This window comes from Colias croceus, chromosome 17 (assembly GCF_905220415.1).
Source record: "Colias croceus chromosome 17, ilColCroc2.1".
NCBI classification, from domain to species: Eukaryota; Metazoa; Arthropoda; class Insecta; order Lepidoptera; family Pieridae; genus Colias; species Colias croceus.
This window is the reverse complement of record NC_059553.1, coordinates 3,532,229-3,553,985: the sequence shown is the minus strand read 5'-3', so window position 1 is coordinate 3,553,985 and position 21,757 is coordinate 3,532,229. Positions and strand designations below refer to the sequence as shown.

The following is a 21,757-nucleotide window of genomic DNA, read 5'->3' as shown; positions in this document are numbered from 1 at the left end:
TAATATGGTGTATGAAATAGCTCCTATCTCTTAAAACAAACAACCTACCTACTGCGACATACTTTAACTTTTAATAAAAAAAATATTGTAGTGTTCACAATTATCATTAGAGCTTTTCTATAGTTTTAAAATTTAGTTTTAACTATTCTGTATTGTATCTGAATTTCAAGTTCGATTTAATATTTCTTTTAAGACAATAGGATCAGTCTAAAAATGATCCTTATAGCTCCTTAAATTTATTTACAAATATATCACTAGATAATAATGAACTTACAATATTTCCAGACGACGACCGCGTGAACATATTCAAGAATCTCGACCGCGATACATACAAGTCGGTCCGCCACAACGTCATCGACATGATCCTAGCGACTGAGATGACGAAACACTTCGAGCACTTGGCCAAGTTTGTGAACGTGTTCTACGCCAAGTCCACGGGCAGCAAGGAGGATAATATGCATACTGATGTGAGTATCTTGATATTTTAAAATAGGTTCATAGACTAATCAAGTGAAGCTACGCTACGAAGAACACGGGTGTGAATCCCGCATGATGATGATTTCTTAAAAATTTACAAAAATGATGACCAGTTTGATCACCAATTATTTCCTGGACTATTTAAACATTTTTAATATCCGACATACATTAAAATACATTAGATTCTGTAGAAAATCTTATAAAAATTGCATACAAATTTTCAGGAACCACTATCTTTGGATACAACAGCTTTGACGTCACAGGAGAATGTAGTGCTAGTGAAAAGGATGATGATCAAATGCGCAGACGTCTCAAATGCTTCACGGCCACAGAAGTTCGCTTTTGAATGGGCTAGAAGGTATAGTTACAATCATATTTCACAGTTGGCAGTAACGATATATCTTATAATATATATAATATTCTTTCTACGAAATAAACTACTCATGTTTACATTAAGTTATTCCATAAATTAGGACTGTAAACGGCATAGATATCTCTCTTCAACCTTTTGTATCTTTTACTTAAGCTCGTACTATAATCATACAATATGGAAATAAATAAATAAAAAAGAGCGTGCATGTCGAGCACACGTGTCAGAAGTGAAACTTCTTTGAAAAGATTCAAAAATACCAAAATCGTCGCCTTACTCCATGACGCGACCTTGAAATTTTACTTTTAACGCGCCTGAAGAAGTTTCACTTAAATAATATTGGTATTACAGGATTGCTGAAGAATACTTCCTACAGACAGACGAAGAGAAGGCCAAGGACTTGCCGGTTGTGATGCCGATGTTCGACCGCGCGACCTGCTCCGTACCGCGCTCGCAGATCGGATTCATTGATTATATCATTATTGATATGATGGAAGCTTGGGCTGGTAGGTTTTGCTTTATTAGACCTTATTACACGAGGCAATAAAGTTTTGAATTATGTTAAAAAAAGTGATAAACGAAGTGTTATTTTCATGAATGTTTTTAAATTAATGTGTAGATATCTAAATTCAAAATTAATAAAAACGAAAACATAAATAAAATTAAAAAAAAAGGTTAAATTTGTTATTAGAACAATATTCGAATTGAAAACTAGCTGACCCGTGTTCAATTCGCTAAGTCTTGTTCAGTCAAAACTAAATCAAAAAAAAATTTTTTTTTTTGGAAAAAAAATTGACCTAGTTCATCCTTACTTTTTAAGCATTTGAATTTCCTAAAGTCATTGCGCTTACCTACTCCACTACTAACACTCTTTTACACCATTAATATTGCAAGGGTAGCCTAGCAGGTCGGGTAGGGCGTTGATATCCATTTTTTCTTTCTTTTCATACATTTACTTATTTAATTTAATATTTCTTTTCAGCATTCATCGACATGCCAGAACTTGTGAACCACGCGCGCTCCAACCACCAACGTTGGCGCGAACTTGATGAGGCCGGTGTTACCAGCGCCGCTGATGTACGACGGGCGCTCAGACAGTCAGTGTTACCTGCTGGGGCTACTGCAGAGGAATGAGATTGGCGAGAAGATTGGCATACGTGTCAGTTCTGTAGTATAGTATAGTGTGGAGATGTAAAGGAGTTTGGGAAGACGGTCTTAGAATCAAAATATCCACGATATTACCAGCGTGGCTGATGTACTACAGGCGTTCAGACACTCAGTACTGCCCGCTGGGGCCACTGCTGTGGAGTGAGACTGGCGAGATTGGCGTACGTGTCAATTCTGTAGTATAGTATAGTGTGTTGAAGAGATGGGAAGATTAGGAGGAAGATCTTAGAATATGGATATTACCAGTGGAATGAGTATGGAGCCGCGTACATTCACACGCGTGAGGCGAACATTACCAGTGCAGTTGATGTGCATCAGCTCTGCAGAAAAGCAGTGTGGTGTATTCGCTTCGGAAAGAAAATAGAAAGTGGATTAATCGTTGCCGTCACCGCTAAGGAGTGAAACCTATATATAGTATAGGATAGTGTGGAGATGATGTGTTCTCCGCTGGTGTGAGCCACGTGTTTCAGTGTTGAACGTTCAATGGCCCTGTGTCAGCATATGGAGCATCTTTGGATAAACGGCTTCAAACCCTTAGTTTCTGGATTTGGAATTGGGTCTGGATTTTGGTCCGGATGCAAATGACTTTGATGGAATCCTGGTACAGGGATTTTACCTATTTGTCGCTTTGAATGTTTGAAGCTTTTGTTTGAAGCCAATATGCAAATTAATTTATAATCAAGAAGTTCTCTCTTGGAGATCCTTCTGCTAGCTAATCTAGGAGCAAAGAGAAAGTAAATAAATGAATCTTCTAATAGGAGGAACAAAAAATAAAATGAAATAAATATGAAGAATATTATAAGAACTCTTGCGAGTCTTGCGAGTAAGATCTTGCGAGATTTTTAATGAGTCCTATAGACTTGATTAGGGCCTGAAAAAATAATGAATTCGTCAGAATGAACCAGAAGTGTTGTCGATATCGGGGCCAAATGGTGGAAATTGATAGGAAAGCGTTACGGTTGAAATAAAAGACGTTTAAAGACGAATTATGTGTCTACAATGTGCATTTGGAATTTGCCGTTTACGTTATAAGTCTGAACGGAGCACCGCTGTTGATCCGACGGTGTCCGATAATACGCTTATTTTATATACTTATATCCGTGTTAGAGTAGAAGTCAAATGTTACATCTACATACTTAGAATAGGTATTGTATTTGATGTTTGTTGTATCCATTATCGAATCGGTTTTAATATTTTTATTGTCAATGTTGTCATATTGTTAAGAAATACTTACCTCTATAAACTAGTACACCATAATTATGAATCATGCTAGCCAGGCCATTCAGATGGTCCAATGCGTGTTAAAATGACCTTAATTGTTTTAAAATTGTCAATATACTTTCATATTTGACTTGCAAACATGATGCAAATGGTATGAGTGTACTAGTTTCGGGAGGTCAGTGTATAATATTAATCCATTGTATTTGATGTGCATACAGTTGCCATTTAGACGGGTATAATTTGTGTAGGTAGGTAATTAATCCGTGATTGGAGTGCCATAGAGTGGCGACGTCATTGAGATTTTATTTTCACCCTTATCTTATAGAATATCAAATTGAATATTGTTCGTTTGACTCGTAAAACTAAATCATTCATTTTTTTCTTACTGCACGCCATGACACCATAAAATAATCGCAGCTGTACATTTATAAGTACATATAATATAATCACGTCGGAACATTATTAGATATGTTACCAACGTGATACATCTACATAATATAATATACTTGAGCTTGAAAAATTCCTATTTTTATATAATATACCTTTTATACTATCCATTTACCAAATCTCTCGGCCACGTCATATCAAAATTCAAAATTTTTGAATCTTTTTATGTAGATTTTTCTAAACTTTAAATAATAGACAGTTTATTATGAATCCTTTCTTTCATTCCTTGGAATTAATATATACAAATCTTTTATACCTACATAGTGTATATTAAATATTAACATTAATATATGAACTTTATAACTAATGTTGATAAATTTCGCTTCAACATTTCATTTCTTTATTATAAATTATTGTATTTGAGTAGGATAAATGTTTATACTAATTATGAAGTAGAGTGTATTCGTCTATATGACGCTGGTAAATTAAATAAATTAATATATGAAATTGTGTATTTTAAATAATTATTATTAAATATATAATATGATGACGCTTCCTTGTGCTCAATGTCAATATTTAACGGTCTAATGTTAATTGATAGATGTTGTACTAATTAAATTTTTTGCCTTTTCGATAATTATAAAAAAAAACTTATTTAACGTAGAATACAGTGTTCAATCTCAAATAAAATATGTATTGTGTGTAAACCTGTAAGTAAATAAATATAGTTTTTGTCTACTGTCAAGGCACACTATTTTTGAGAAGTAGCTCAAATTATGACTAACCATAAAATGATGTTGATTTTAGAACAAATGATTTATTAAGAAATGATTACAGTATGTACTCACACAGAACTACAGTTTAGGTTAGGAGTGTAGAAATAATATTTTTGGATGTATGGAGTAAATAAAAAAAAAACAAATTTCTAAGTATATTCCTGATGTGTTGCATTGTTCTAAAATTAATATTGGATTGAATTATCTTAATGTCAAATTGGTGTTGAATTGTACATCTGTATAATATAGAGGGGCTGGTCCCCAATATTTGTGTGTTAAGATACGATGTTATTAAATTTTATAGTAATCATAATATTTAGTATACATATATCTATATAAAAAGACAACAGTACAGTCTGTATAAAAATGTTTCCCGTTTATATAATTTTATTGCACAAATTTTTGTCAAGCGTAACTAGTTCTTTTTTTAATTGTATGTATAAACCGCGTCAATAAAAAAGAGACGATCAGCTTGCTTGCTGTCTCACATGCACATGTGCGATAGCTTTAATTTAATGCTATCTTGCTCGCACTTATGAGATGTCGTTGATCGTCTTTTGCGGGATTCATTTTCTACGCGGGATTTTTAAACGTAAATTAACGTTAAGTTAACGGACAAAACATGTAATATGTATTTTAAATAGTGATCTGATGATGTCTTATATTACGTGCTAAAGTATTAAAACTTAGGCAGCCACTTACGGTTATATTTATGTACTGATTGTATTCGTTTCATTTTCCAATATGAATGACATTGTTAAGTGTTGTAAATAAATCAAAATCTAATAAAATGTGTTGTTTCATTGCTTTCACTACCTTCCATCATTTCTGGTATTGTTGACAAGGTTTACGCATGAGCACAGGTAACCGGGGTGATTGGTTCGGGATTCGATTCCTAATGAAACTCTTAGCTTAGCCAGAAAGAATCTCTATTTATTGCAAGACGACGTGTAACGGTGCATTTAGACCAAATTAATGGAGCTAGAGTGAGAGCAAGAGAATTCTTTCGTGATCTTTTAGGGTAAACGGAAACTCGTATTCAGTGCTGTTGGGTATTAGAACATTGCATATAATTATGTTATAGTCAAATCTCGAATCTCTTAGCGGTAGGACTGGATTATCTTAGGATTGGCAAAAGCCATCGGGCAATCCTCGAAATACATTTGAATTTCAAACTTTGACTGAAGTCAGCTGCTGCTGACGAGACTGCTGTCTCGGGCGTAGACGAACGCAGCATAGGCATCGCACGCGCATAAGACGCCTCAGCTATACAACGACTAAAATTGTTTAGTAAAAGGCCGAAATATTACATTTATTTGGGCTTTGCCAAAGACATTATGTCAGACCTGAGGTTTGACCAGTCCAACCTACCAGTGCCCGAGCTTCGGGGTTTGACTATAACACATATAATCTTTTCGAACGCACTAAGAACAACTAAAGAATGCTCTACGCTTGTTTACAATAATAATTTGGCATAGTGGAGTTAGAATGAGCATTCGCTCGTTTGATCTAAATGCACAGTAACATGACTTTCACTTAAGTAGTGACAGTACAATACATCACACTTTATTAATATTGTAACAGTTGTGTAAAATTGTTGAATGCTTTTACTGAATATATTTGAGGGATAATATTGATAAAATAAAACAAAATATAAATTATATAACATTTTATTATAAACAATTTTTAAAAAACATATTGATTAACCTATCACAAAACAGAAATCTTGCATTAGACCATATTCATTCAAGGAAAATATATTTTAATTCTCACAACACTTTTGGACATATTTAATGTAAATTTATAAATTATAGTTTACAAATTTTACTTCGAATGGCATGAAAAAGATTCTAGTTACAAAGAAAAAAAAAATGAAAGTGTTTTATTTCACAGTATTACGGTTTTCATTACATGACTACTTTTTTGCACACTACCTTTTTTGCATTTAAAAATGTCCATAAGCGAAATTTCAAGATAGGTTAAAACAGAAAATTGCAATATTAAGATTAAATGCAACACCTCTCTTGCCCATAATGTGATATACAATCAAATAGTACCAATTATTGTATAAACAGAATGAATTTGAGTAAATATCATACAAGCAGCTACGTAAAATTAACAAATTATTGTGTAAATTTAAAGATGTGTCAATCTGAGGCAACACTAAGGAATGTTGAAATAATAATAAAAATACACCTAAACTGGTTTTGCATACTTTATACAAGTATTTAAGTTTGATTTTTTTTTAAAACAAATTATTCAAAAGAGACAGTCAATACAAGCGTCTAATACCTATTTAAAAAAAATAACTTTTTACATAGCTGCTCATATGAAACTTTGATCAACAAAACATTACTTCAAACTCAATAATCCCATAAAACACTAAAATAAAATTAAATAATATATCTGTATAAACTATAAGGTGACAGAATAACCGAGAGTATTGGTTAAACAAGATTTAACCGTTTTAATAATTTTGTACTGACTACATTTTCTTCAATATGGCATCAATACATCGACTTTTCTCAATATATGTTATTTTTATACGCGGATATTGTGTATTGTGAAAAAGTTAACATATTTCATGAAATAGTAAATCTGGAAGTGAAATAAAAGACATTAATTGGCAAAAAATTTTATTTATAGGATTTGATTCTTCTTCTTTTCGTAATTGATAAGATCCCGGGTTAGAATTCATTAACCTCTTTACCAGATGAAAATTATATTATTTATCAAATGAACGTGTTTTTAAACACATATAAATAGGGTTGCTATTATAAAAACTTCGCATTTCGCCCGACTTCTTTTCTGTTCTGTTTATTTATATGTTACTATTTTTCACAATACACATGTTATATTCGTTACATATACGCGTACTAATATAATTAATATTATATTTCACCTGTACAAATGGAATGAAGATAGGTGCTAAACTTGTATATAATTATTCTCTATCGAGTGCTGATATGACGGCCCTACGTACGTAAGTACTTTTAATTCGACTTCATGTAAATTCAAACGATATCGTGTCAAATATATTGAGCATATCTTTTATTATCAAATAAAAGACATCTTTAACATCCTGCTAAGATAATTCGGAAAATAATTAACTTTTTAAATTTCAAATGTATACGTAACTGTTTCGAAAATTGTCTATTAGATTTTTTTTTCATTGGTAACATTTTTAAGTTGATATTGTGGCCTTTTATCAGCCGAAGACTAAAGAAAATTTCGAAAAAGACAATAAATATAATATTATAGTTTATCCTAATATACCATACACATTAACACGAACGATTATACAAAAACAAAAACTTCCTACGTGTGTATATCTTAGCCTTAGTAAATATTTTTTAGAAACAAGTTTATTTATCATATTTTTTCCCATAAGGCTGGTTGCAGAGCTTGACCGACCATCAGTGCGCACCGTCGGTCCTGACGATACGCATCAACAATGTGTATGATATGACACTACTACGCATGACAATACGCGCGCGTATGGTCGGTCTAGCTATGAACGGTTTTATTAATTTCCATACATATGACAAGCGCGACTGACGTACGCACTGATCGTCGGTCAAGCTCTGCAACCAGCCTATATTATGTTCTAAAAAAACATAAGAATATAGAGAAATGACAGCCGCCATGCAAAATTTTGTTTTTGAAGTGAAACTTCTTTAGGCGCGTTGAGAGTAAAATTTCAAGGTCGCGTCATGGCAATGCCGTCACGTCATGGAGTAAGGCGACGATTGTGGTATCTTTGATTCTTGCCAAATAAGTTTCTATTCTGACAAGTGTGCTCGCCACACTCTTTTTTTTTATTATTTTGCTATCTCTGTTTTCTTTGAATTTTGACAAGGACAGACATACTGACACAAAAACTATATTTTAGTTGTTTATTGAATGCATTATAAAAATAAACTCAACGATACGTGTCTAGAAAAACGAGTTTATTTGCTTTAGATTGTATTATTTATACTAAAGAAAGTGTCGGTAAAGATAATTATTTCCCAACCTCGTGCCACTTTTTTATAAGTATATCTATACAAACTGTCCCACTATTGGTATACTAAGCGCGAAAGGACTTGTAGTTTTGCATACACTGATCACGTAAAAAATAACACACAACAAAATTACGTCAAAAAATTTTTGCTAAATTTTTCCTGAAAATTCATGTTATCTTCTCTAGTTGCGCAGCCGGCATATACCGCTTCTCTAATGTGAGCATTTTGTCTATGAAAAAATAATCTTAAACGATAGCTCACGTGTTGGTGGCAAAGTTGAACGGCTGCCTTATTACGGATCTTGCAGACGATAAGCAACAACCAAAAATTGCACAATAGCTGTTGTCAATCGTCCATTTCTTATAACGTAAAATCAGACAACAAGCAGATAATCTGCCGTCAACAGTGCTGCCTCTGTCGAGCAACTGAAAAACTAAAAATGCAGTTGTCGCTAATGTAAAGTCAAAGGTTGCTTTGCAAACGGTATTATCTATGACTTGTGACAGCAACACGACAGCAACAACTTAGCAATACATCTGTTAAATATGCGACATGTCTAATACTTGTTGTTGACTAGTTGCTGCTTGTGTTATCGTCACTAAAGTGTATAAAAACGCGAAACCGGTGCTGCGATGCCTCTGCATCACAGAATATCACCGAGTGGTTTCCTTTTTTAATGTTTGATGCTGCACAGACCCTATGTGTTTAGGTTTAATTAGTATTTAATATAATTTTCTGTTTTCTTCGCATCCAAATTTTATTGTATCTTACTATTCTCAATTTTTTTTCCTGTGTGGCAAGACATTAAAATAAATGTATTTTCTTTCTTTCTTCTTTCTTTCTTCAAATTACTCATAAATATAGTGTTTTTTATTGATTGTTAACTAAGATCATCAAATATTTATAAATATAATTAAAATATATTGCGGTAAGTGTGCAAAATGTTTTAGGTTAAAAATTTCGTTAAGTTTTCGAACATAATTGTAGCATTGTACCAATAAGGAGGTATTAAATTTTGTCGTCGCATACATTAATAATATCTTAATTTACGGTTTTATAAACAATGACAAGAACATGTTTATTAATTAATAAATGTTAGAGGGAGAACTACGAGTGTCTGTGTGTTTATAAACATACGTAGTACCAACAGTTGCCACTTGATTGTGAATGTCGCTGCTTTCCATACAAAATCAAGTGCATCGGTCGAAGAAAGCAGATGTTGTGCGACAGCGACGCAACTGCTTACATAATACGAATTTTTTTGACGTTTTGCGACCAGTCGCGAACCTGTCGCGCTGCTGTTGCGCGGTGGTCGTTATCTGCTGATTTTTAGCTAATAAGGCCGCGGGTCGCTTGTTATAGGTGTACACATAGAGTATTAAGAATTCATCTATTTGTCAAAAAATTGCGTCTGGAATTTTATAAGTATTTTTTACGTATCAGCGTATGCAAAACTATAACCTCCTTGGGGCTTAGTATATAAGTATATTAAGAAGAGCTGGAACGTCAACACATTTACACATTGCACATGTTAGGCCGGGAGATACTGACACAAAATTTCGGGTCATTTGTAACAGGATGGCGGTCTAGAGGGGTCTTACTTATCCGACGAGTGTGACTTACGCCCACGCGACTAGTCCGCCGGTACCAGCGTTCTGACCATCATTTTTCTTTTTATCCTTGCGTAATAAGACCTCTGTAGAACCGCCATTCTGTTACAAATGACCCGAAATTTTGTGTCAGTATCTCCCGGCCTATGTATGTGTCATATTTTGCAATTGTTTATAAATACAGGGTGATGTTATTGGTGTAGTACGAATATCTAAAAATCTATGAAGAATTTTTGTGATACAGTAAATGGAAGAATTATAGACTATTTTACAGTATTTAATAAAATCATTTAATTTTTTGTTCATTTTCATTAGAAATGTCAATTTTTCTCACCAAGGTGGAAATTTGGATGATAAGGATCTTGTTAGAAAAATATAAATTTTGACTAAAATCACAGAGTTATCACCATTTACATTAATTTACAAACGATATCGGTTGTTCTTACTTAAAATTGAATACCAATGTCTTATTGCGGTATGTGTTCTTTGGAAGTGTTCGTAAAGTTGTTGATCCGTAATTAAATTTTGCGGAAAATCTTTTAGAGCGCTTAGTTGTGACATTTATCCTAAGCATATTTAATAGAATCAAAAGACGAGCGAATATCCAGAATAAAACACAATACCTATTCTTTATGACATTATTTAAAAAAAATACGCCAAACTATACACAATTTTTACTTGATGCAATCCTCAAAGATCATGGACATAGTGTATTGCGCCTTCCACCATACCATCCAGAACTCAACCCAATAGAGTTACTATGGGGCATAATTAAAGGGAAAGTAGCATCACAAAATGTAAACTTTAACTTGAAAACTGTGGAAGAATTATTTAGAAAGGAAGCAAATGCTATTAGTCTGGATATGTTTAGTGACGTTTGGAGAAAGACGCGAAAACATGAGGAAAAATATATTCAATTAGAACCAAAAGTAGATAATTACACTGACTCATTTATAATAACATTAAGAAATTCCGACGGCGAAACATCGAGTTCTTCGAGCGATGAAAGTTTCAGTGAAGTAGAAGATTACGATTATGATTAAATAGATTCTTCTTCTTCTCTATAGATACTGCTTTCTGAATTGGTGGTAAATGTTAAAACTGTTAAACTGTTATGACGATTCAAAAGTGCTTCTAGAAGAAGTCTAATTGTATAAATGTTTGAGTTTGAGTTTAAAACCAATAGTGTGAAAATTATACAATAAACATGTAACACGTATTTGTTAGCGCGTATTGGTAGGTATTACGTACTTACTACAAATATAATATTTCTTAGATATTTTTACTCGACCAAAGTCAGGACAAGACTGCTCCGCAACTGCAGAGGACGTCCGTCATTTAAATCATTATCAAAACAACCATCCGTGTGTTGGGACTTGGGAGTGAGCGCACGTGTTATTTGTATTGTTTTTATGACCTGAAATTTAATTATTATTTGATAATTTAATGATTAATTATTAATACTTTTATCCAATTGATTATTTTTAGAATAAATAATTAAGTTCATCAATTGATTTACTTTTAAATTATAATTTTACAGGTAAATTATGAGAGCTTTCATAATTATATTTGCATATATTTATCTACAACGCACCCATTTTACAATTCAAGTCTAAAATGAAACTAGAGTCGCATTTATTTTTGAACATACTGTAAGTGAAATTGCATAAGTGTGAGTACTGTGAACATGCCAGCTTTCCTTAATTGACCGATACCGTTGCTGGGACACCCTGTATATATGACAACAAACTACAATATAATAATTTATTAACTACATACAATTGGTTTATACAATGTAATATATTATGGATATAGAGAAATCTGTACATAGACATAACAAGACCCTATGTATATCATATATATTATATATTTTATACTTACAGACGCATGGGTACTATTTATTTACTTTACAAGACAATTTTACAGATCCATAAGAACATTTTTATATTATATACAGATTTACTAAGTTTGTAAAATGTATTTTAAAAATATACAGGAATAAATTGCGTTTAATATTCCATCAAACAAATTCAATTGGAAACCAAAAATTACACCTACCTTTGTGTCGAATAACATTTTTAATTTAATTTCATTTATCTATATATTTGATGGAATATTAAAAACAATGCATACAACAGTTATATAATATGTATTTGTACCTATCGTATCTCGCTCACAAAGAATACACACTGGAAGTTGTCATTACGATTACAATTTTCAAACGGCATTGATGTTTTTGCCATACTATATTCGTATGTTTGTGACCCATAACATCAAAAATCTTGAATTATTTTGAAAAAAATATCTCAAATAACTTCAAAATTGATGATTTCCTTGCACACGAATGTTTCCTTCGGTTTTCACCATATCTAGGTATTAATTAGTAGGCTAGATAGCTAGCGGTTTGTCCCGGCACTGCTCGACTACGTAGTTGGTGAAACGTTTGAGGAATTTGGGATATTCACGTTTGTACACCGCTCTGAGTACTCCGGCTGGCGCCCAACCGCCGGGGTTCACTGCAAAATACATAAATTATTAAGTAAAACATTAATATAATTCAAATGATTAATTGGGTTATGTTCGAGAAATATATAAGAAGGGCAAAGTATATTAAAAAAAAAATAACAAAGTCACTTTAGGAGAAACATAATATATGGGTGATTATACAAAAATGGGGTAACTCAATGTCACCAGCCAATTTATACAAAGTCTTATTATATTTTAATCAAATAACAATCTGTTTTAAAACAATAAAGCGTCCTTTATTTGGTCACTCACTTTCACTTCTTTATTTAAAGTACAAATAGATAAAAAAACAAAATTAATACTTAAATAATCAGTACTTTGGCATGTCACAACTCCGAAAACCAACAATCAAGTGACTATCTTATAAACATTATCATTGATTTGAGAAAACTTACTAATTCAGGACAATCTTTGATATACATAGTATTATATAGTATAACTTTCATAACGAAATGTTTAACATTTTATTTAAAAAATAAAAATAAACTTTGTCATCGTTTTTATTGGTCAGTCCGTTGTGTGTTTTTTAAATTTGAAATTCTCGCTAAATATCACCAAGTCGAGGTCAAATCCTTGTCTAAATATTAATGTTGGTAATGAAGTTACTTGTGCATCCCATATTTTGATGGCCGTCATAACTGTACCAGCGCTAGGGTTGTGTTTGTCCTCTAAATTCGTGCTGCGCCAGTCAACATTTCAGTCCTATGGTGAGTCGTTATTTTATTGTTAATCTGATTTTTATTTTCATTCATACATGGATAACTATGATTTGTAAAAATATAGTTTGTTGATATTAGAAATAAGGCAAAAAAACATAATTTGTGATTATAATCTCATATTAAGTCCCTTTTTATCAATCCGCTGGCATCAGTCCTATGTCAGATATCGCGCCAGTGGACTGACGCGACCCCATAGTACTGATGATTCTATCGTTTTTGAGAACTTTTATCTTGATTGCTATTGGTATAAGCATTTCTATTTGATATTTCAGTTTAAAACATCATGCGCCACGCTAAAAGAAACAGAATTTGACTAGGGAAGAAACATTTAAAAAAGAGAAGAAAAGAAAAGAGCTATTGAAACAAACTACTAATAATTTTATTTAAAAGATCTTATTTTATTTTTAGTATTAATTTTGATGCTTTCAGGGCATATAGCTTGTTATATTTATTAGATAAATACGTATACGTATAATATTGTGAAGTAAAATTACCTCAAAATAACATAAAAGTTAATTAATATAATAACATTATAAAAATGTCAAAAGGCTCTTATGAAAACTCAGATGAGACTTTCATTCAAGCCTTTGGTTTTTAATTTTATGAAAATTAGTACTTTTAACATAAATAATGTTAGATTTTTAGGGCTCCGAACCTCAAAAGGAAAAAACAGAACCCTTATAGGATCACTTTGTTGTCCGTTTGTCTGTTAAGACGTTTTTTTGAAGCGCATGGAGGTATAAATTTGAAATTTATATTGAATACTCAAGATTAAGAACCCTTGGGGCTGTAAAAAAATCAAACTTATAACGCAACGCAATTAAAAGATACCTACATCCGTTAATACTGCAAATTTCCGCAAAATTAAATATTCGCAAGGGAATAAAAAAATACACAGGATGCTTGCCGTGTATACAGTCTTAAAATATGGTAAAAAGCAACATCTTATAACACAGATAAAGGAAAAATTGCTAAAAGTGTAAATTTTAAGTTAGAAACATACTAAAAAATAGGTTTGTTAGGAGTCCAACTCGCACTTGGCCGTTTTTTTGTTTCTATTGTTTGTGAATTACTTGAAATATTAAGTAAAACTAAGTCAAAGTAGTAAGTTAAGTAAGAGAATAAGAATATTCACGTTGCGTTAAATGTCAGAAGGCTGTTTTGAAAATTGAGACATTGTTTTTTCCCAGTATCACAATATATTATTAATTATCATTTTTAACTGAAACTAAGTGATTTTAATACTTAAAAGACATGTGCCATTATTAAAACTGAGAGATTTGTAGTAATTTTCATTGAATTTCTTTAATAATATTACAAAATTGTGTTTTTTATCAGTACTATGTTAGCCTTGTCAGTCCCCTGGAGGCCAAATCCAGAAAATTTAAAATATCTCACAATCTACTTAAAAAAGTGGCTGGCCCGATTTGGAACAATATATTTATTAGATTAGCTATCATATACACCCTAATTTGTAATAATCTGATATAAAAAATATAGTAAACAAAATATCCTTAAAAGTTACCCCATTTTTGTATAATCACCCATATGTACATTGTACGTGCTAAGAGCTTAAATATAACACATGCTAAGAACTTTTAAATTTTTAAGACATCGCTGTGGTAAATCGAAAGAGAACGTTCATTGGCAAATAAAATTGTTTTTTGAAAGTTTTGAAGAAAAATTTGAGAAAAAAAAAATTATAAATTGTGATGCGATTATGTCGCCGAAACAATTAACAAAATATTACAAATAATAATCGATTAATAATCATTTTTTTTAATAATGTACATTTAAACATTTAGAAACATATGATTATTTCCGGCTGTCTAGAGTAGTCTATTCAGACATTTATGCAAAAACCATAGACTGAATTTTTGCAACACTAATTCATTAGTGAGACCGTGAGACTAATGTTTTCGACAATTTGAAATACATTAAAATGTAAGTAAAAAACAAAATGTTCGTGAAGTCACTTTTGTCCTATGCATTTAAAACTGTTTTTATTAACATATAATTACTATAAAAACAATCGAGTACACATACCAACTAATTGATTTTAATGAGCTATTTTCGAAGTTAATACGATAAGCGAAATACAAACAATTATTATAAGGTCAAATAAGTAGAAACCTATTAGCAAATGGTTGGATTTATAGCAGAATTTTAATGAATCACGCAATCTCTGTTACTTCGGTCAGTGACTTTGATGCGATGTTTAATAATTGCTGTTTGTATTAATTATATTCATATTTTGCATTGATTTGTGACAGCGATAGAATGTTTAATGTTAATTATCGAAATGCTATACATGCGTGTCAGCCACATCTAACTTAGCAAGCAAAAATAGTCATAAGTCAGGTTTTTTTTTTCATAAAAATATTGTTTTTGAATGAATTCTTATGGCCGGTCCCAATATCGTATCTATCTTCGGTTTGACACACTAAAGATAGTAAATGCTATCTATCTTTTGTTTTGGCGTCCCAATAACAGCCAGTAATGGCCGTTCCCAATATCTTTTCTATCTTACGATAGATAGAACCTTACTAGCTATCGGAGATAGCTTATATCTATAACCGTAGTTTGAATATTGGGAACGGCCATTAATGAATGAGAATAAGGATCCTTCACCAGATATTTTAATAAATCAAACAAAATATTGCAAAAAAAATTCGGGCTTTGTAAATTTAGTATGATACTACAATGACACACTGTTCAGAATTCAGATTAAAAAAAGAACTCTTCCAAAAAAAAAATTAAAAAGTTCCGTACTATAGGGACCCCTCTTAATATTTTATTAATTTTTTGTTTTTATAGTAGAGCCATTTTAATAGGCAACATTTGACAGTTCAACAAAATTCAACAACGTAACCTAGTAACGACGACATAGAATAACATGATATTTCGTTTTGTTAGAACTGCACATTTGCTTAACTTTTTTCTATTACGATTACATATTTATAATAATAATGACAGATACAAGTTATTTTAAGATTTCATTTTACTGATAAACCATTCTAAACATAATAAACAATTTCTGAATTGAAGAACTGACGTCGCTACAATTTTGTGTCAATAAACCTTTTTTCTTTTTAAATACTAGAGACGTTACTCTAAAAATCGAAATCTGACATCTAGAATCGAATGCATTGATTACTTGTGAATAAAAATCATCATAAATTAATAAATTCGATTGACAAATGTTTCAAATCCGTATCGATTAATACACTTTTATCGATGTTTTTAACCTCTCTTCGAAGATAAAATTGATAGACGTCAAATGTTGCCTATTAAATTGGCTCGACTATAGTATTTGTAAAAACATATTTTGTGAAAATTTCAGCTTTCTAATTAGCACGGTTTATGAGATACAGCCTGGGGACAGACAGACACAACGAAGTCTCAGTAATACGGTCCCATTTTACAAAAAAAAAAAATATCTCTTCTATTAAAAACTATCAAATAAACTTCACCTGTACTACAATAAGCGATGCTCGTGGTGATATTGTCCCGTGTGGGCGGCTCGTTCTCCGGGAACGTGGAGCGGCACGCGAGACACACCGTCACGAACAGACGGATACACGCGCCTGTGTTAGCCTGTACGACAAATATTAAAAAAATCTTTATTGAAAAAAAGTTTAAAAGAATACAGAATATTTGGGGAAACTAAAGCCTCTGTTAGTTCAAAACTGTGTTAAGGTGGGTTCCCACGGCCTAATTTCTTCACAGATCCGACCGCGCCAGACCAGACCACAGGCCGTGGGAATCGGCCGAAATCGCCGAAATCGCCGATACCCTCGGCCTGTGGTCTGGTCTGGCGCGGTCGGATCTGTGAAGAAATCAGGCCGTGGGAACCCACTTTTACAGGTTTTAGAATCCCCTCACAATTTGGAAGGATAAGGAGAATTTAATTATTGTTATTGATGAGTTTGTAGTTTATTTTTGTTTTGGGCTAGACATTGGCTGGTTTTTATTTGCAAAAAATATTTTATACCCGAACTAAGTTCTTGCATTGAATTAAGTTCCATTTTGCAGTTGAAGATAGCACTCAGCAGCGCGATGATTGAACGTCATTCATGGGCTAGTGCTTCCGTTGTGTACTTATTATAATGTTGTGATTGTTGAACGAATGTTATGAATGTAGAGCGTCTCTCTTAAAGGGTAGATCGTAGAATATAAAAGCAAGAGGATGCAGCGTACAATGTATAGTGTACAGCGTAGACTGTAGAAGTGTAGAGCATAGTCTACAGCGCGTAGAGCGAAGAATGTAGGGTTTCGATTGTAGAGCACCGAGCACAGTGTGAATATAGAGTATAGAGCCAACGTGCGACCAGAACAGCGCGTCCCGCTGCGACGTGTACAGCGTCGTGTGTAGAGTGTAGAGTGTAGCGTGTAGAGCTGCTCGCACCGGATAGTCGCGGTGCGCGGTGGAGTGGTTGGTGACCGCGTACGTGTTGCGCGGCGCGGCGCGCACGTGCGACCAGAACAGCGCGTCCCGCTGCGACGTGTACAGCGTCGTGTGTAGAGTGTAGAGTGTAGCGTGTAGAGCTGCTCGCACCGGATAGTCGCGGTGCGCGGTGGAGTGGTTGGTGACCGCGTACGTGTTGCGCGGCGCGGCGCGCACGTGCGACCAGAACAGCGCGTCCCGCTGCGACGTGTACAGCGTCGTGTGTAGAGTGTAGAGTGTAGCGTGTAGAGCTGCTCGCACCGGATAGTCGCGGTGCGCGGTGGAGTGGTTGGTGACCGCGTACGTGTTGCGCGGCGCGGCGCGCACGTGCGACCAGAACAGCGCGTCCCGCTGCGACGTGTACAGCGTCGTGTGTAGAGTGTAGAGTGTAGCGTGTAGAGCTGCTCGCACCGGATAGTCGCGGTGCGCGGTGGAGTGGTTGGTGACCGCGTACGTGTTGCGCGGCGCGGCGCGCACGTGCGACCAGAACAGCGCGTCCCGCTGCGACGTGTACAGCGTCGTGTGTAGAGTGTAGAGTGTAGCGTGTAGAGCTGCTCGCACCGGATAGTCGCGGTGCGCGGTGGAGTGGTTGGTGACCGCGTACGTGTTGCGCGGCGCGGCGCGCACGTGCGACCAGAACAGCGCGTCCCGCTGCGACGCCGGCCAGATGCGCTTGAACGTCTGGTGGAACACCAGCGTGTCCGACGACACCGCCTCCACTATGTTCATCGTCTCGAGCGTCGCTGCGAATTGACAAAGGAGTTTGTTATATGCTGATTAAAAATCAGTTCCGAGTGCTTCTTGGAAATGAGTTTGGAATAGAAATACAACAGCCAACAGAAGAGTTCGTAATTTGCGAAGTGCTTTTTTTAAAAGAAAATTTGACAAAATGTTGGACAGCAAAAAATATCGAAATAAAGTTATTTTTAGGCAGTTGGTCAAATTTTTATTAAAAAAACTAGTGTATGTGTTGCACCTAAAGACCGCACTTCAACAATCTCAAAACATCTCAATAAGCAAGATCTTTATCACTGAAAAAATCTTTTAAAAAAGGAAATAATAACATAAAAATGAACTCACTCTCCCACTCATATCGGTATCTAGGGTTGAAGAAGTAGTGGCACATCTCGCGCGCGGACACGCCCCGCACCTTGTGCATCGCCTTCAGCGGGTCCATCACCATGCCGTCTACCTCCATTTCACTGTAGAAAAATGATTTTATTTATATTTTCTCATCATTCCTAAATGATACCCTCTCCCTCTCGCTCTCCCTCTCCTTCTCCCTCACCCTCCCTCTCCACCCCCCACTCCCTCTCCCTCTCTCCCCGCTCTCGCTCTCTCTTCTCTCTCTACTCTCCTCTCTCTCCTCTCCCCTCTCTCCACTCTCTCTTTCCTCGCTCTCCTCTCCCTCTCCTCTCTCTCTCCTATATCTTCTCTCTCTGCTTCTCTACTCCCCTCTCCTCTTCTCTCTCCTCTCCTATATCTCTTCTCTCTTCTCTCTCTCCTCTCTCTTTCTTCTCTCTTTTCTCTCTTCTCTTCTTTCTCTCTTCTCTCCGCTCCCTCTCTTCTCTCCGATCCCTCTCTTCTCTCTCCTCTCTCTCCTCTATATCTTCTCTCTCCCTTATCTCTTCACCCTCTCTTCTCTCTCCTCTCTCCTCTCTCTGCTTCTCTACTCTCCCTCTCCTCTTCTCTCTTCTTCTCTCCTCTCCTCTCTCCCCTCTCTCTCTTCTCACTCCACTCTCTTCTCTCTCCCCTCCCTGTTCTCTCTCCTCTCTCTCTCCTATTTCTTCTCTCCTCTTCTCTCTTCTCTCCTCTACCACTTCTCTCTCATCTCTCTTTCTTCTCTCTTTTCTCTCCTTTCTCTCTTCTCTCCGCTCCCTCTCTTCTCTCTCCTATCTCTCCTCTATATCTTCTCCCTCCTCTCTCATCTCCTCTGTCTCCTCTCACCCCACTCTCTTCTCTCTCCACTCCCTCTTCTCTCTCTCCTCTCTCTTTCTTCTCTCTTTTCTCTCTTCTCTCCGCTCCCTCTCTTATATCCGATCCCTCTCTTCTCTCTCCTCTATATCTTCTCTCTCCCTTCTCTCTTCACTCTCTCTTCTCTCTTCACCCTCTCTTCTCTCTCTTATCTCTGCTCTCTCTCTGCTCTCTCTCATCCCTCTCTCCTCTCTCCGCTCTCTCTTCTATCTCCTTTCTCTCTCCTCTCTCTCTCCTCTCTCTCTCCTCTCTCTCTCTCCTCTCTCTCTCCTCTCTCTCTCCTCTCTCTCTCTCCTCTCTCCTCTCTCTCTCTCCTCTCTCTCTACTCTCTCTCTCCTCTCTCATCTCTCTCTCCTCTCTCACCTATCTCTCCTCTCTCACCTATCTCTCCTCTCTCTCTCTCCTCTCTCCTCTCTCTCTCCATTTATTAATCCGATCCCTTTCTTTTGAATATGCACAAACGCCGCCACGAGAAGCTAGATGCAGCTACAAAAAAAGCTGAAGCGCGCGACAGCCACTTGTGGCCGGTGGCCGCCACTTGTGGTCGGTGGCTGCTGTTTTTTTAACCATGCAATGCAGTATCATAACGGACTCGGACGAAGAAGGTTTAATTGCGCTGCTTCTGATAAGAAAACGTCGTAGAAGGAGACGAAACCGTAGTAATTGGATACATCCAATTTTAACAAATGTACATAAATGTAACGAGCATTTCGATAACCTTATAAACCAGCCAAAAAAGTTTTTCAAACATTTTCGTATATGTATAGCGTAATTTATTTAATTTACAAAATCATCGTAAACTTAGTCGACTTTTAAAGTTAGCAGTCGCTTGACAATTTTTTATCATCTGAACGAGTTGCTTCTTCAATCAATCTTGTGCCTAACAATCTTAGTAGCCAAACAGCTGAACATATAAAACAAAGAGTATTTTTAAAAACTCTTACGGCGGTGACAGACGTGCGAGCCAAGGCGGGCTTCGAGTAAAATTTCAAACATGTTGGATCGTCAACGAACTTACTCGACGGTTTTTAAGTACGCGTACTTGGGGTGACACACGAGCGAAAAAGGTCGTCGAGCCACAAGTTCGCGTACTTACTCGTACGTCTGTCACCCCTTTTACTGAAAAATATTGGTATACATAATTGTACTTATTTAAATTTAAAAAATAATTACTGAGAATTAGGTTATAACTTATAACCTACTACATAAGTACATTCATAATTTAATTCTTTTAATAAATCTACTAGACTATAAATTGTGTAATCATTAATGAGACCTACGATTTTTTTTTTTTTAATTAAAGCCTTATAATGATTTTTTTTATCGAAATATCGATATTCGATATTTTTTTTCGATATATCGAACTCCAATATTGATATATCGAAAATCCGATATAAAAAAAAATATCAACAGTCCTAACTAGAACAGGTTAACTGGGGAAGGGAGAGAGGGGCGCGGAATCGCGCGAGTGGCGTGTGGCGACGTTTTGTGTGTGGCGTTTGTGGCCGGTACGGGCCACAAGGAAGCGAGCAGCGACGATGAGCAGCGACGATTCTTATTAGCGTGTGGCGGCCACCGGCGTCACCGTGTGCGGCGAGTCCATATAAAATGTATGAAATGTGCAGGAAATATGCCGGTGGCGGCGTTTTGTGGCCGGTGGCCGGTGGCCCCCGTGCGGTAGCACTTAGTCCCCATTGCAGGGAACTGCATTGGGAACAAATTAGAAAGCAATAGTAGAAGAATTCAAAAAACTGACTCGTTAAAAATAATTCATTTTTGTTTATGTAAATAATGTTCTATTAATGTAAATTACTTGCGATAAACCACATGTGAAACTTCAAACAATGAGGAATAAAGATAATATATTTCTGTGAAAATCTTTTTAACGAAATAAAAATATTGGTAGTTGTTATACATACCGACGGTACATCCTCATATCGCCTTCTTCAGCGAACAACTGCCATCCGATCTCACCACCGACGCCTTCAAACGCGGCCTGGATCTGTTCAGTTGATATCCTGTCGATCTGTGAAAAATATACTTATTTTATAAACTATAGTAATTTTATAAACGATAGTA

The 21,757-nt window shown here is 35.2% G+C and overlaps 2 protein-coding genes across 5 annotated transcripts in view; one reads left to right on the top strand and one right to left on the bottom strand.

Annotated features, from left to right (window-relative positions):
- LOC123698984 (high affinity cAMP-specific and IBMX-insensitive 3',5'-cyclic phosphodiesterase 8-like) overlaps window positions 1–5,189 on the top strand; it is a 64,013-nt gene extending 58,824 nt beyond the window's left edge. For both annotated transcript variants that reach the window (XM_045645828.1, XM_045645827.1), the window contains 4 exons: window positions 286–467; window positions 702–835; window positions 1,199–1,353; window positions 1,830–5,189. In XM_045645828.1, coding sequence (XP_045501784.1) covers window positions 286–467; window positions 702–835; window positions 1,199–1,353; window positions 1,830–1,981 — 623 coding nt within the window. In that variant the 3' untranslated portion in view covers window positions 1,982–5,189. The remainder of the gene's footprint in view (window positions 1–285; window positions 468–701; window positions 836–1,198; window positions 1,354–1,829) is intronic.
- A 6,559-nt stretch (window positions 5,190–11,748) lies between these two features.
- LOC123698960 (ceramide transfer protein) overlaps window positions 11,749–21,757 on the bottom strand; it is a 44,351-nt gene continuing 34,342 nt past the window's right edge. The window contains exons 8-13 of one of the 3 annotated variants that reach the window (XM_045645796.1): window positions 21,598–21,704; window positions 18,785–18,906; window positions 18,339–18,447; window positions 17,666–18,188; window positions 16,731–16,854; window positions 11,749–12,528 (exon numbers count right to left, since the gene is read on the bottom strand). In XM_045645796.1, the coding sequence (XP_045501752.1) occupies window positions 12,401–12,528; window positions 16,731–16,854; window positions 17,666–18,188; window positions 18,339–18,447; window positions 18,785–18,906; window positions 21,598–21,704 (1,113 nt within the window). In that variant the 3' untranslated portion in view covers window positions 11,749–12,400. Of the gene's footprint in view, window positions 12,529–16,730; window positions 16,855–17,097; window positions 17,589–17,665; window positions 18,189–18,265; window positions 18,448–18,784; window positions 18,907–21,597; window positions 21,705–21,757 lie in introns of those variants that run through there. The other 2 variants (XM_045645798.1, XM_045645797.1) reach the window with 2 other exon arrangements.